Consider the following 12,105-nt stretch of genomic DNA (forward strand, 5'->3'; position numbering starts at 1 on the left):
TGCCTCAGTTTCCCCATCTGTAAAATGAGGGTGATAATGCTTCTCCATATCGCAGGATAAAGCCATTGATGTTAGAGGCATGCAGTTAATACAATGACTGGGGGCATGTGTCAATAGATACTTTGCTCAACTCCAGGCAAACATCTAGGCAGGATTGGCACCCAACCTGGGCCTCCCATACTCTTAACTGGGTTAGGGTGCTCCTTGGTTTTAGGATTGGTGCAGGCCAGTTAGATCACAGAGCCTGTCCCCCTACAAAGCTAGGCAAGAGTCCCCTGGTGGAGGCCACATCAGAGATGTAATTGACCTTAGCCAAAAAGCGAGATTTGGCTTCGGCCCGTTAAAACTGAAGTTACTGAAAGGAAAAGAGGTTCAGATCATGGTCCAAAATCAATAAATAAATGAGGAAAACAGATCAAACGCCCAAGCTCAGGGCAGGGCATTTGTTCCTGTGCAGCCATCTGTCACACAGCCTGCCTTCCGTCTGGGAACCTGCTCCAGCAGTTCTGTTCCCCACTCAGACAGAAGGGAGCTCTCGCCAGTTTGTTTAAACAGCTTTGTGGGGTCAAAGCCTGCTCAGGCAGCAGATGCTGTCGCAGGGACGCCGTTGGGCTGGCACTCGATAAACAATGTGTGCGGGAGGCAGTTGTGCTAATGAAACGCACCGCTCAGAATGCCAGAGGAAGGGCTGCGTGTAACCTTTGTGCTTCGCGGCCACTCTTGAGGTAGCAGTGATGTGGCTGATGGTTGACTAGGCTGGCTTGCCTCATGGACAAAATGGCACAGAGGGGTGGTTTAGAGCCAGAATTGGTTGTGAAACAGCTGAGCGTACAGGACCAGATTTTTCAAAAGATCTCTATATCCCATTATAAATGGGCAGATTTTAAAAAGACTTGGGTGCACATCTTCAGGAAATCTGGCCCAGTGTGTCATGATGGGAGCCTGGGTGCAGGGCACTGGATAACCTGTCCCTGATAGTGGCTGCTAAGCCCTGGCAAAGGTGGTCCAGTGTATGTCCCCTAAAGCTGTGCCTGGAGCCCCAGAATAGAGCATCTCTGGGGGAGGGGTATTGGAACAAAGTGATTCTAGCGTGCAAAAATGGGACCTTCCTCCTCAACAGAGCTGCTCGGCTTGTATTCGGCATCAGAGCTGCTGCCTTTAGTGACACAGGTACATTTTATTGTGTTGTGCTGCCGTTAGTCCAGCAGAGCAAGCTCAGCTCTGGGACAGGTCACTAGGAGTCTGTTTCTTTTTGTGCATCAGCAACAGAATGGTTTACCAAGTTGCAATCAGTTACACCTGCAGGCAATGGGGGTCCCACAGGTGACATAATTTGAAGGCTCTACTGTTTCATGGGCCTCACTGAGGGAAGGAGTTGGCATGTAGAATTTTTAGTACTGGTGATGAAACAAATAAAAACAGCATGACTCTCAGATCCCAGGGGTAGTTTATAGGGCTAGCAACACTTAATCATGTAAACTGGATACAGTTAAACTAGTGTAAATGAGAGACACTAAATATGGAATCTCCCTCTTCTTAGCATGTCATTTTTAGAAAACAGATGTTGCGTGCACTTTGCAGATGCCCAGTTGAGGGCATTTGCCTCTGAAGGACCGAATCCGTAGCCTCCGTGACAAACACGGAGCCTTAGTTAGCAAAGATACCATGAGCTAGACAGACAGATTTAGGCTGAATAGCAGCAGTAATTCCTTAACAATAAGGGCTTGTCTACAGTTGAAATGATACAGTGGCACCTCTGTAGCACGTCAGTGTAGGCCAGGGGTGGGCAAACTTTTTTGGCCTGAGGGCCACATCGGGATTCTGAAACTGTATGGAGGGCCGGGTAGGGCAGGTTTTGCCCCCGCAAACAGCCTGGCCCCTGCCCCCTATCTTCCCCCTCCCACTTCCTGCCCCCGACTGCCCCCCTCAGGCTCCCAGACCCATCCAACCCCCCCCTGTCCCCTGACTGCCCTGACCCCTATCCACACCCACACCCCCTGACAGGTCCTCCGTGACTCCCATGCCTATCCAACCACCCTGTCCCCTGACAGCCCCGCCTCATCCAACCGCCCCCTGTCTCCTGACTGCCGCCCGGGACCATCTGCCCCTTATCCAACTCCCCTGCCCCCTTCCATGCCACTCAGAGCAGCAGGACTGGCCGTGGCACCGCCCGGCCGGAGCCACCCACGCCGCTGCGCTGCCCGACAGGAGCTCACAGCTCCGCCGCCCAGAATGCTGGTGGCACGGCGAGCTGAGACTGCAGGGCAGGGGAGGGGCTTGGGGCTAGCCTCCCTGGCTGGGAGCTCAAGGGCCGGGCAGGCTGGTCCCGCGGGTCATAGTTTGCCCACCTGGGGTGTAGACCCTCACTACAGCGACAGGAGGGGATTTCCTGTTGGCATAGATACCTCAACACCCAAAGAGGTGGTAGCTAGATTGATGGAAGAATTCCCCCGTCGTTTTTTTCAGACCCAAGTGACATAGCTGCACCAACCTCACTTTTTAGTGTAGACCAGGATGAAAATGGTAGATTAGCCTCTCCAGGAGGCTAATGAAGGGATCATTAGTTGAATCGTTTAAAACAATAGTAGTGTGTGCTGCAGCAAACAATCCTGCGCTGCACCTCGCGGAAGGCACTAGGTGACCCAGTAATAAAGTCAGAGTTTCTCCATCGCAGAGCTGAGATGCTCTTGAAATCTGCTAGTCAGACCCCATTTCTTCTCAAGAGAGCAGGAAAAGCCTGACACAGCTATGGCCTGTACAGCAGGGATTAGGGCAGGCAATTCCTGTTACTGCTTTACGCAGAAGCAGCAAAGCACATCACAAACAAATTACAGAGACAGGAAGTGGAGAGATACCCGGGGGGGCGATTCTTTTAAACTAGTTTTAATACACTTCTGTTATTGTTTCTTTTATGACAAGACCAGTCCACAAGTTTTATTTAAGGGTAACCCCCTGAGAAATGTCTCTACAAGGTAATAATTGGCTTTTCCTTGTGATTAAATGCGGTGGCCTCGACCCGAGGAACATTATTCTTAGTCTAGGACAAGCAAAAAAGGAAGCTACAAGAAACCACCACAGAAAAAAACCAGAGCGAAATCATTCTTCTAGCATCTCAAGGCTTGGAACGTTTCATGCTGCTGCTTTCAGGGGTTTACCTGTGTGCCAGCCTGAGTGGGGTGGGTGGGTAGAGGGCGAGGTTTGGATTGAGAGGAATGTTATCAGGAGAGGGTTAAAGGAAAGTAGTTCAGTAGTGGCCAAAAAATTCTGAGACCTGTTGAGTGCCCTGCGTCAAGTGGGTCTCAGCTGCTGATGGACACATCAGTGCCCATAACGAGCTGCCCTTTGGCAGCGTCAGAAGGACAGCCAAAGGGGGCATGGGCCAAGCAGGTGCAAGTGCCCTCTGTTGCCCAGTGAAGACCCTTCCAGGGCCACGTGGAGGATGGCTGCACTGTGCTGCCCTTGTTGTGTAGTCTGAAGAATTCGGACCCCACACCTGTCAATCCAGCACATTTTGCCATTGCAGAAATTAAATGAGCAGTGAAGAAACCCGGAGGGACTGGCCTGTGCAGTGACGGGACCTGCCCTGTTTCAGAAAAATCACTTCTCCAGGATTAATCCTAGAAATGTAGGGCTGGAAGTGGCAGGGAGAGGTCATCTAGACCAGCCTCATCTGCTAAGGCAGGACCAAGTAAATGTAGACCAGCCCTGACAGGTGTCCAGCCTGATCTCTAAAAACCTCAAATGGCGGGGATTCCACAACCTAACTTCCCTGGGTAACGCGTTCCAGAGCTTAACTGCTCTTGTAGTTAGAACATTTGTCCTAATATCTACCCTTAATCTCCCTTGTTGCAAATGGAGTCGGTTACTTCTTATCCTGCCTTCTGTGGACATGGAGAACAATCGATCCCCATCCTCTTTGTAACAAACCTTAATGCGTTTTGAAGACTGTTCCCTCCTCGGTCTTCTCTTCTCTAGACCAAACATGCTCAGTTCTTTCAAAATTTCCTGATAGGTCATTTTTTTGAACGTTTGATCATTCTCCTCTGGACTCGCTCTAATTTGTGTACATCTTTCTTAAAGCGTGGTGCCCCAAACTGGACACGGTAATCCAGCTGAGGCCTCACTAGTGCCAAGTACAGCAGGACAATTACCCCCTGAGTCTTATATATGTCGCTCCTGTTAATGCACACCAGAATGCTATTAGCCTTTTTTACCACAGCGTTACACTGTTGACTCCGATTCAATTTGTGATTCACTATAACCCCCAAGTCCTTTTCAGCAGTGCTGCTGCCTAGCCACTTATTCCTCATCGTGTAGTTGTCTGGTTTTTTCCTTCCTAAGTTCAGTACTTTGCACTTGTCTTTACTGAATTTCATCTAATTGACTTCAGACCGATTATCCAAAGCAGGCTGAATCTAATCCTGCCCTTCAAAGTGCTTCCAACCCCTCCCAGCTCCCCTCCTACAAATTTTAAGCTTATTCTCCACTCCATCATCCAAGTCGTTAATGAAAAATTGAATAGTACCAGCCCCAAGACAGACCTTTGTGAAACACTACTTGAGAAGCTCTCCCAGTTTGACAGCAAACCATTGATCTACTGTTTGAGTTCAGTCTTTCAAGCGGTCGTGCACCCAATTTATAGTAATGTTCTCGACCATATTTCCTTAGTTTGCTTGAATACGTCTAGCTGCTCTTAAGCTATGTCTACCCTTAAACTGCTACAGTTGCCCAGCTGTATCTGCGCCGCTGTAGCGCTCCAATGTAGACACTAACTACATCGCTGTGGGTAACCCATCTCTCCAAGAGGCAGTAGCTAGGTTGATGGAAGAATTCTTCCATTGTCCTAGTTCTGATAAGAACAGATTTATACATGTATTAGACATTTTAAAAAAAGCCCTCTGAAGCCTAATATCAAGTAGCCATACATCCTTTTATAGTGTTAATGCATACAGTTTATGATGGTATTAATCACTAGTGTGTATTAGGCTTTGGTGAAATACCTCACGCTATACACTTTTCTAATACAGTAATATTGTGTAACAATCAGTTGATTCATTAGCTTATCACTTGAGGTTCAGACCCCTGGGCTTTATAGCCCAGATATAGTTTCTCTTCCCTGCTGGAAGCTGTCTCCTCTGCTTGTTTTGTTTACCCACTATATAAATGGACCTTCATTGTCTTGGTCTAGGCAAAACTTTTTTCCAACTCCCCCTGGCATGCCTGCTTTACACACAGTCATAATTCCAGTTTATATCTATAATTCTTGATACACACGTACATATTTTCTGAAAGAAAATGAATGATCAGAGCATTATGTCTTGGGTGTAGTAAGTATGTCAGGCCTGACGAGTTGCTGACACAGAGTAGTGACCCACGAATGGGATTTAAGGAACTAATTGAAGCAATCTCAGAACCATTAGTGCTTATCTTCAGGAGCTCAGGGAGGTTGGGTGAGGGCCCAGTGGCCTGGAGAAAGGCAAACGTAACACCTGTCTTCAAAAAGGGGGAAAAAGAAGACCAGGAGCATTATAGACCCGTCAGCCTAACCACGATACCTGGAAAGAAATGGAACAAACTATCAGTTTGTTCAAACCTGGAGGATAATAGATTGGTTTGGCTTGATTTGTACTTAACAAATGCAGGTTGGTTATTTTGTATCACCTAATTTCCTCCTCTGACAGAGTCATCAGCCTAGTGGATGTGGGGGAAGAAGTGGTTGTGATCTCTCTGGACTTTAGTAAGGCTGGTCCACGTGACATTCCAATAAGCAAACTAGGGAGTTAAGCCACCTTAGCAACATCACTCGGGGGTGTGGATTTAAAGCAAGCTCCTCAGCTGCATAGGGCCACTGAAGTAAGAATCCCAGCCTGTTAGCATAAGGGAAAAATCAGTCAAACCACACGGTGTCACAAAAATGTGGCAAAATTCTGTGCCAGTTTCATCTGACTAGTTTTGGCTTGTTTGGAGGCAGCAGAGGCCCATGGATAAGGCACGGGGTTAGTGTCTAGTCCTGGCTCCGAGATTGACCTGTTGTATGACCTTGGGCAAATCACTTCATGTCTTTATGCCTTTGTTTCTCTGTCTACATAAAGGGTCTATTCAGCCACCTGTGTAAAGTGTTTTGAGATCTATGGAGGAAAAGCACTAAGGTTTATAATTAGAGCGACGCAAATAACTGATTTTTTTTTTTTTAAGATCAGCGGCTGAGCCAAAAAAAATCAAAATACAAATTTGTTTCAGGTCTATTGAGTTTGACCTGAAATGAAACATTTGTTTTGTTTTTATTTTGGAGGTGTTATTTAAACGGGGGGCGGGAATCAAACCGAAGTAAAATTCAAACAAAAAAATCAGTGCAAATCAAAAAACTGAACTTCCATTTCAAAAATGTCAAAAGGAAGCATTTGGGGGCAGGGGGGAGAGGTGAGGTTCTTTCAGTTAAAAACACACACAATCAGGCATATTCAACATGAATTCGCAAAATGTTTCAGTTGGCCCAACTCTGCATTTGTCGCCTTGGAAAAAAATTTGGCCAAACAATTTCACCCAGCTCTAATTATGAGAATTAGCTGCAGTTTTCCCAGAGGCTTTTCTGACTGTACAGGGCCCAATCCTGTGAGCCACTGAGGGCGCTCAGCTTTGTCAGTGCTGCACAGCATCAGGCCATCCAGCACTTGTCTCTTTTAGCTCCTGAGGGGATCAGTGAGGAACCAAGAGATGTAGTATTATGGGACCCTGAGACTTGATCATCTGGTCCACTCCAAGGGAGAACAACTGTGCCCTAGTCACTTCCCCACCCCTTCCTGATCATGCACACACATCTTCCCTCCCAGCTGCACACCTTGCCTGTGGCCAGTTACAGTAGCTGCACTCGTGGGAGAGCAGGGGATGTATTTCTAGCTTTCAAATGGGATTCAGACCCTGGCAAGTAAGTGCTTCACAGCCCACTGGCCAACAGTTTGAGAACAGTGGCATAAGACATTTAACTAAACAGATCTCTTTGGAACACCTTCAAAATCTAGTTGGTTCTAAATGTTTATCGTTAGAGGAGGCATGAGCATGTTTGGGTGCAAAGTTTAGGTGGTGGTAGAACCTAGGGGTTTGGCTCAACCCATTGGAGAGACGAGCCAGTCCTGCTATGCAGACCCAGCTCTCAGGCTGGAGCCAAACGTCAAAGTTTAGGGCTGTTTGGCTCTGGCTGTTTAGATTCATGTCCATCGCTGCTTGCTGTCTCAGCCTCAGCCTCAGCTTTCTTCTCTTGAAGGCCTGCTGGTTGGGGCTTTGGTTTTATTTTTCAACACAGCTTCTTCAAAGAGCTACTGCTGTCCTTCAGAAACCAAAAGGAAGTAGTTGTTCCCGAAACAGCCCTGCCGCTAAATCCCATTTCCCTTCCTAACGCATGTGGGGGCTGCAGGGCAATTGCACGTGCCTCAGTTGGGGTTCCCAAAACAGTGGTTAACTAACTCTTTGTTCATTGCAAAGGCCTCTCCCTGCTCTAGTATCATCCAGGACCTGAAGAACTTTGGGAAGGCTTTTCTCATGGGGTTCCCAACCCAAGCAAAAGGAGGATGTGCCAGAAGTAGCATGAAAAGGTCTATTTTAACTCTCAGTTAGGGCCGGCTCGGAAACCAGAATTCTGTTTTGCGAAACACTGGGGTTTGGGAATTTGCTTTTGTTCTGCATCAGAACACTATTAGCGCTTCTGAAATCGGGTGCGGGGGGGGTGGATGGATGAGGGAAGCGGGGGGGGCGGGTGTAACCATTCGGATATTGGCCATTCTGCAGTCTCTTGCTTCTTCGCTTTCACTGGCTTTGACCAGAAATTCCTTCACAGCAACATGTAGTGATTTTGACACATCAGCTTTTTCCATTGAAAAACTCCTGCCCAGTTCTACTCCCGGTCCAGTGTTATAGGTGTCAGAGGTGTGAGTGAAAATATGCTACCAGAGAAAGTAAAAACTGAGGCTTGTCCTTTTGTAACCCCTAGAGATTACTTTATTGCTGTGCCCACGTTCCTCCAGCATCACACACCGGAAAGCTTCAGTGGCTCCTCTGCATTCTGCGTCTTGCTGGTATTGTAGAGGTCACATTTTGATCCTTCAGGTCAACATGGATGCACACACAGACTGCCTAGCTCCCAGATGCTCTACCCTTTTAGAATCACCATTATGAACCTTCCATTATTTCAAAGCTGATACCATGATAATCTCTCCCCCTCGCTCGTGAACAGAGACTGAACGTTGTCTAATTCTAGGCTACAGGCCTCCAACACTTGATCTAAAGGATTATATTCAACTGGACACACTAAAATTCCTCACTTCCTGTCATCAAGAAGCTGTGCCGTGCGCTGTTAAGAAACAGCTATGCTCCACCTCCGAGGTGGCTGCATTTCAGTGGTGTACTAACCAACTTCTGCATATTATTGAAGTACCTTGTCAAATGTTGCAAAGCTCAATTAATGTTTGCAAAACATGTTGCAGTTTGCCAGTTGCAAATGGCAAACAAAGAACATGTCACTGAGACGGTCAATTTCTTTACTATAGGATCTATTAATGGTGACAGTTATCAGTAATCACACATGTCGGGAGGGGGTTTGCTCGGCTGTCACGAGGGCACGCAAGTAACATCTTTGCCCTCTCTTTGCTCAGATCTGAAAGGCGTGGTTTCAGCCAAGAACGATATCCGCGTAGAGATTGTACACAAGGAGCCTGCCTCAGGCAGGGAGACAGAAGAACACCCGACTATCAAGCAGCTCCTGGTAAGGATTTATTCCCTTTCACGTGTCACTCCGTGTAACCTTTTACAATAATGAGGGCAGGTCAGCGCACTAACACCTGCCGAAGGCAGTGGCCGCTCTGCCAAAATCTCACACCCGTCACGCCGACTTGTAAGTTTCACTGCCGTAAAAACTCCTTGCGTGCAACTTTGCTAATGAAGAGGAAGATCCGGGAGACGTTTATTAGCATAGCTCAGCAGCCCACAGGGCTAATTGCAAGGACAGTTTGCCACCTCAATAAGGAAATTGCTGCAAACTGCAAATGGAGGCACAGTAGGTTGAACAATATATAATAATCAACTAATTAGCGGGGAACAACTGTGCTAGGCTGAAAAGAAGCCTTGGAGATTTATATGCGCACAAGAAGCATATTTGCATGTAGTCATTTGCAGGTAGAGATTGTTAATTTTGGTAGCGTCCTGCCCTCCCAGCATGCCACTGGGCTATGTCATGACCTGCAGGAGCCTCAGGCTCTCACGTCTTAGAGAGTTAGGAGAACTGCACAGTGATTGCCCTACACCCCCCTGAATTTTCCCAACACCCCCCCCCAGTTTTGTGAGCTAATTATATACCAATTTAGTGACTGTTTGGAAATCTGAATTTAAACTGAAACATTAAGACACACTTTTTAAAAGCTTATACAGTGTATGATAAAATATGTGTATTTGAAAAATATGAACATAGACTAGCTTCCTTGCTTCCTTATACAGCTGTTTTTTATGATGTCAGTGCATTCATTTCGGTGATGTTGGCCAACCTAATAATTTCAAATGATGGTTTGTAAGCAAAGTCTAAATGAGCTCTCCCTGACAGCTAGTGATGAGCTGGGGGCTAAGGCTTCAGGGCCAGATTATATTTACATTCACACCTAATCTACCTAGGTATCCAGCAAACAGAGCTGTGTTGTCCAAGTGATAGATTTTGGCTGGGGTTGGGTTACAAACCACTTGAATGTGGGGGGAAGGGGGAATGAAATGTTGTTCTTATTGTATGAGTAAAGGGCAGTAGAACTGTACTTAGTCTGTGATGATTTGAAGGCATCAAGAGAGGGTGGGGACCTGTCCCTCTCCACTGTTTTAAAGACAGAGCTGATTAGGCTCCACAGATAGTCTCTTGTTCTGTTAAGCGACCACTGCAGCTGAAATCACTGACAATCAGGTCTAAGCGCTTAGTCCCGTTGTGGGGACAGTGTTCCTGTGGGTACAGTGTTTTTGTGTAAGAGACAGCCCAGACTGCACTAGCAGCGAGGTTCCCGCACTGAGGGCTCAGCTGAAATCACTGAGAGCTGGTGGAACCTCAAGAGACCAACTCACAGAGGTCACAGTGGTAGGTGGCAGCAGAAGGTGACTGTGCAGGGCCATTGGCAACAAAGCGGTGGAGTGAACGGTGGCACAACGAACAGCCTTGGCCAGAGCAAACTGCCTTTTTGTCCCCCACCTGGAAGGTGTACTCACGTGAAAGCACCTCTGAACTGAGTCTCCACTGACCAAGGACAACACCGGCGAGTGGAGTGCGGTAGAGGGAAAAGCGAGGGACACGTTAAATAAACATTTGTTTGTTGGACTATATTTTAGTCACTTTGCTCCAGAATGTGAGACTTGTAACTGGGAATGGAAAATTATATAAATGTTTCCCAGTAGGCCAAGATTTTTAAAATGCAGTATTTGCCAAGGTTATCTCACATTGTTGCTATCTTGGGAGGTCATGATGTTGGAGTTTCTGTACTAAAGATTTTTATTATAATTAATTTTTACATAAGAATGGTCATACTGGCTCAGACCCATGGTCCATATAGCCCAGTACCCTGTCTTACAACAGTGGTCAAGGCCAGGTGTTTCAGAGGGAACGAATAGAACAGGGAATCATCAAGTGATCCATCCCCCGTTGCCCATTCCCAGCTTCTGGCAAACAGGCTAGGGACACTCCGAGCATGGCGTTGCATCCCTCTCATCCTGGCTAATAACCACAGATGGACCTGTTCTCCAGGAATGTATCTAGTTCTTTTTAAAATCCTGTTATAGTTTTGGTCTTCACAGCATCCCCTGGCAAAGAGTTGACGTTATAGTGTGGGAAGAAATACTTCCTTTTGTTTGTTTTTTTAAATCTGCTGCCTATTAATTTCATTGGGTGACTGCTAGTTCTTGTGTTATGTGAAGGATTAAATAGAATTTCCTTATTCACTTTCTTCGCACCAGTCAAGATTTTGTAGACCTCTATCATATCCCTGTTAGTCATCTCTTTTTCTAAGCTGAAAATTCCCAGTCACTTTAATCTCTCCTCCTGTTTCATACCCCTCATCATTTTAGTTGCCCATCTCTGTACCTTTTCCAATTCCAATATATATTTTTAGGACATGTGACCAGATCTACACACTATTCAAGGTGTGCACGTACCATGGATTTATATAGAGGCGATATGATATTTTCTGTCTCATTAATGATTCCCAACATTGTTTGCTTTTGTGACTGTTGCTGCACATGGAGTAGATGTTTTCGGAGATCTATCCACAATGACTCCAAGATCTCTTCCTTGAGTGTTAACAGCTAATTCAGATGCCATCATTTTGTACGTATAGTTGAGATTGCTTTCCAATGTGCATTACTTTGCATTTATCAACCTTGAATTTAATTTGCCGTTTTGTGAGATCCCTTTGTAGCTCTTTGCAGTCTGCCTGGGACTTAACTATCTTGAATAGTTTTGCATCATCTGCAAATTTTGCCACCTCACGGTTTACCCATTTTTCCAGATGAGTATGTTGAATAGGACTGGTCCAAGTACTGACCCCTCAAGGATACCACTATTTAGCTCTCTCCATTCTGAAAACTGATAATTTATTCCTACCCTTTGTTTCCCATCTTTTAACCAGTTACTGATCCATGAGAGGACTTTCCTCTTATCCCACGATGGCTTACATTTAAAAAAGAATTTAAATTGACTTTTGAAAAGTATTTTTTTTAGAAATCTAGACCTGTTATGTGTTTTGGTGTAACTTGCATTATTATGTGTTATTTGCATAATCGTAATAAAACATTTACTTTATTCATATCTCTTTCATGTATCTCATTGGTCCTAACACCCCCCCCTAATTTCAATTCCTGGGAAAACCACCGGAACTGCATGAAGCAGCATGGGCGAGTCAGGCGGTGGTGCACTCCTCTCAGCCAGTAGCGAGCCAATGCCCCACCATGACGCTAGATAGCCCTGGGCAGCTGGAGGTGCTGTCTTTCTGGGGACATGTGAATTTGGATCCTCTGGGTCAATCAAGACCTTCAGGAGAGAGACCCTGGCCTTTTACCAATGGGGGTTAATACAGGCTGCATCTTTGTCCAGTG

General features: G+C 46.2%; 1 protein-coding gene across 8 annotated transcripts in view; it reads left to right on the plus strand.

The window, feature by feature from the left end:
* The window catches only part of KIRREL3 (kirre like nephrin family adhesion molecule 3), a 728,850-nt gene that overhangs the window by 691,718 nt on the left and 25,027 nt on the right, over positions 1–12,105 (plus strand). For all 8 annotated transcript variants that reach the window (XM_044997029.1, XM_044997031.1, XM_044997030.1 and 5 more), the window contains one exon: positions 8,646–8,755. In XM_044997029.1, coding sequence (XP_044852964.1) covers positions 8,646–8,755 — 110 coding nt within the window. The remainder of the gene's footprint in view (positions 1–8,645; positions 8,756–12,105) is intronic.

The sequence above is a fragment of the Mauremys mutica genome, chromosome 22 (genome assembly GCF_020497125.1).
Source record: "Mauremys mutica isolate MM-2020 ecotype Southern chromosome 22, ASM2049712v1, whole genome shotgun sequence".
NCBI classification, from domain to species: Eukaryota; Metazoa; Chordata; order Testudines; family Geoemydidae; genus Mauremys; species Mauremys mutica.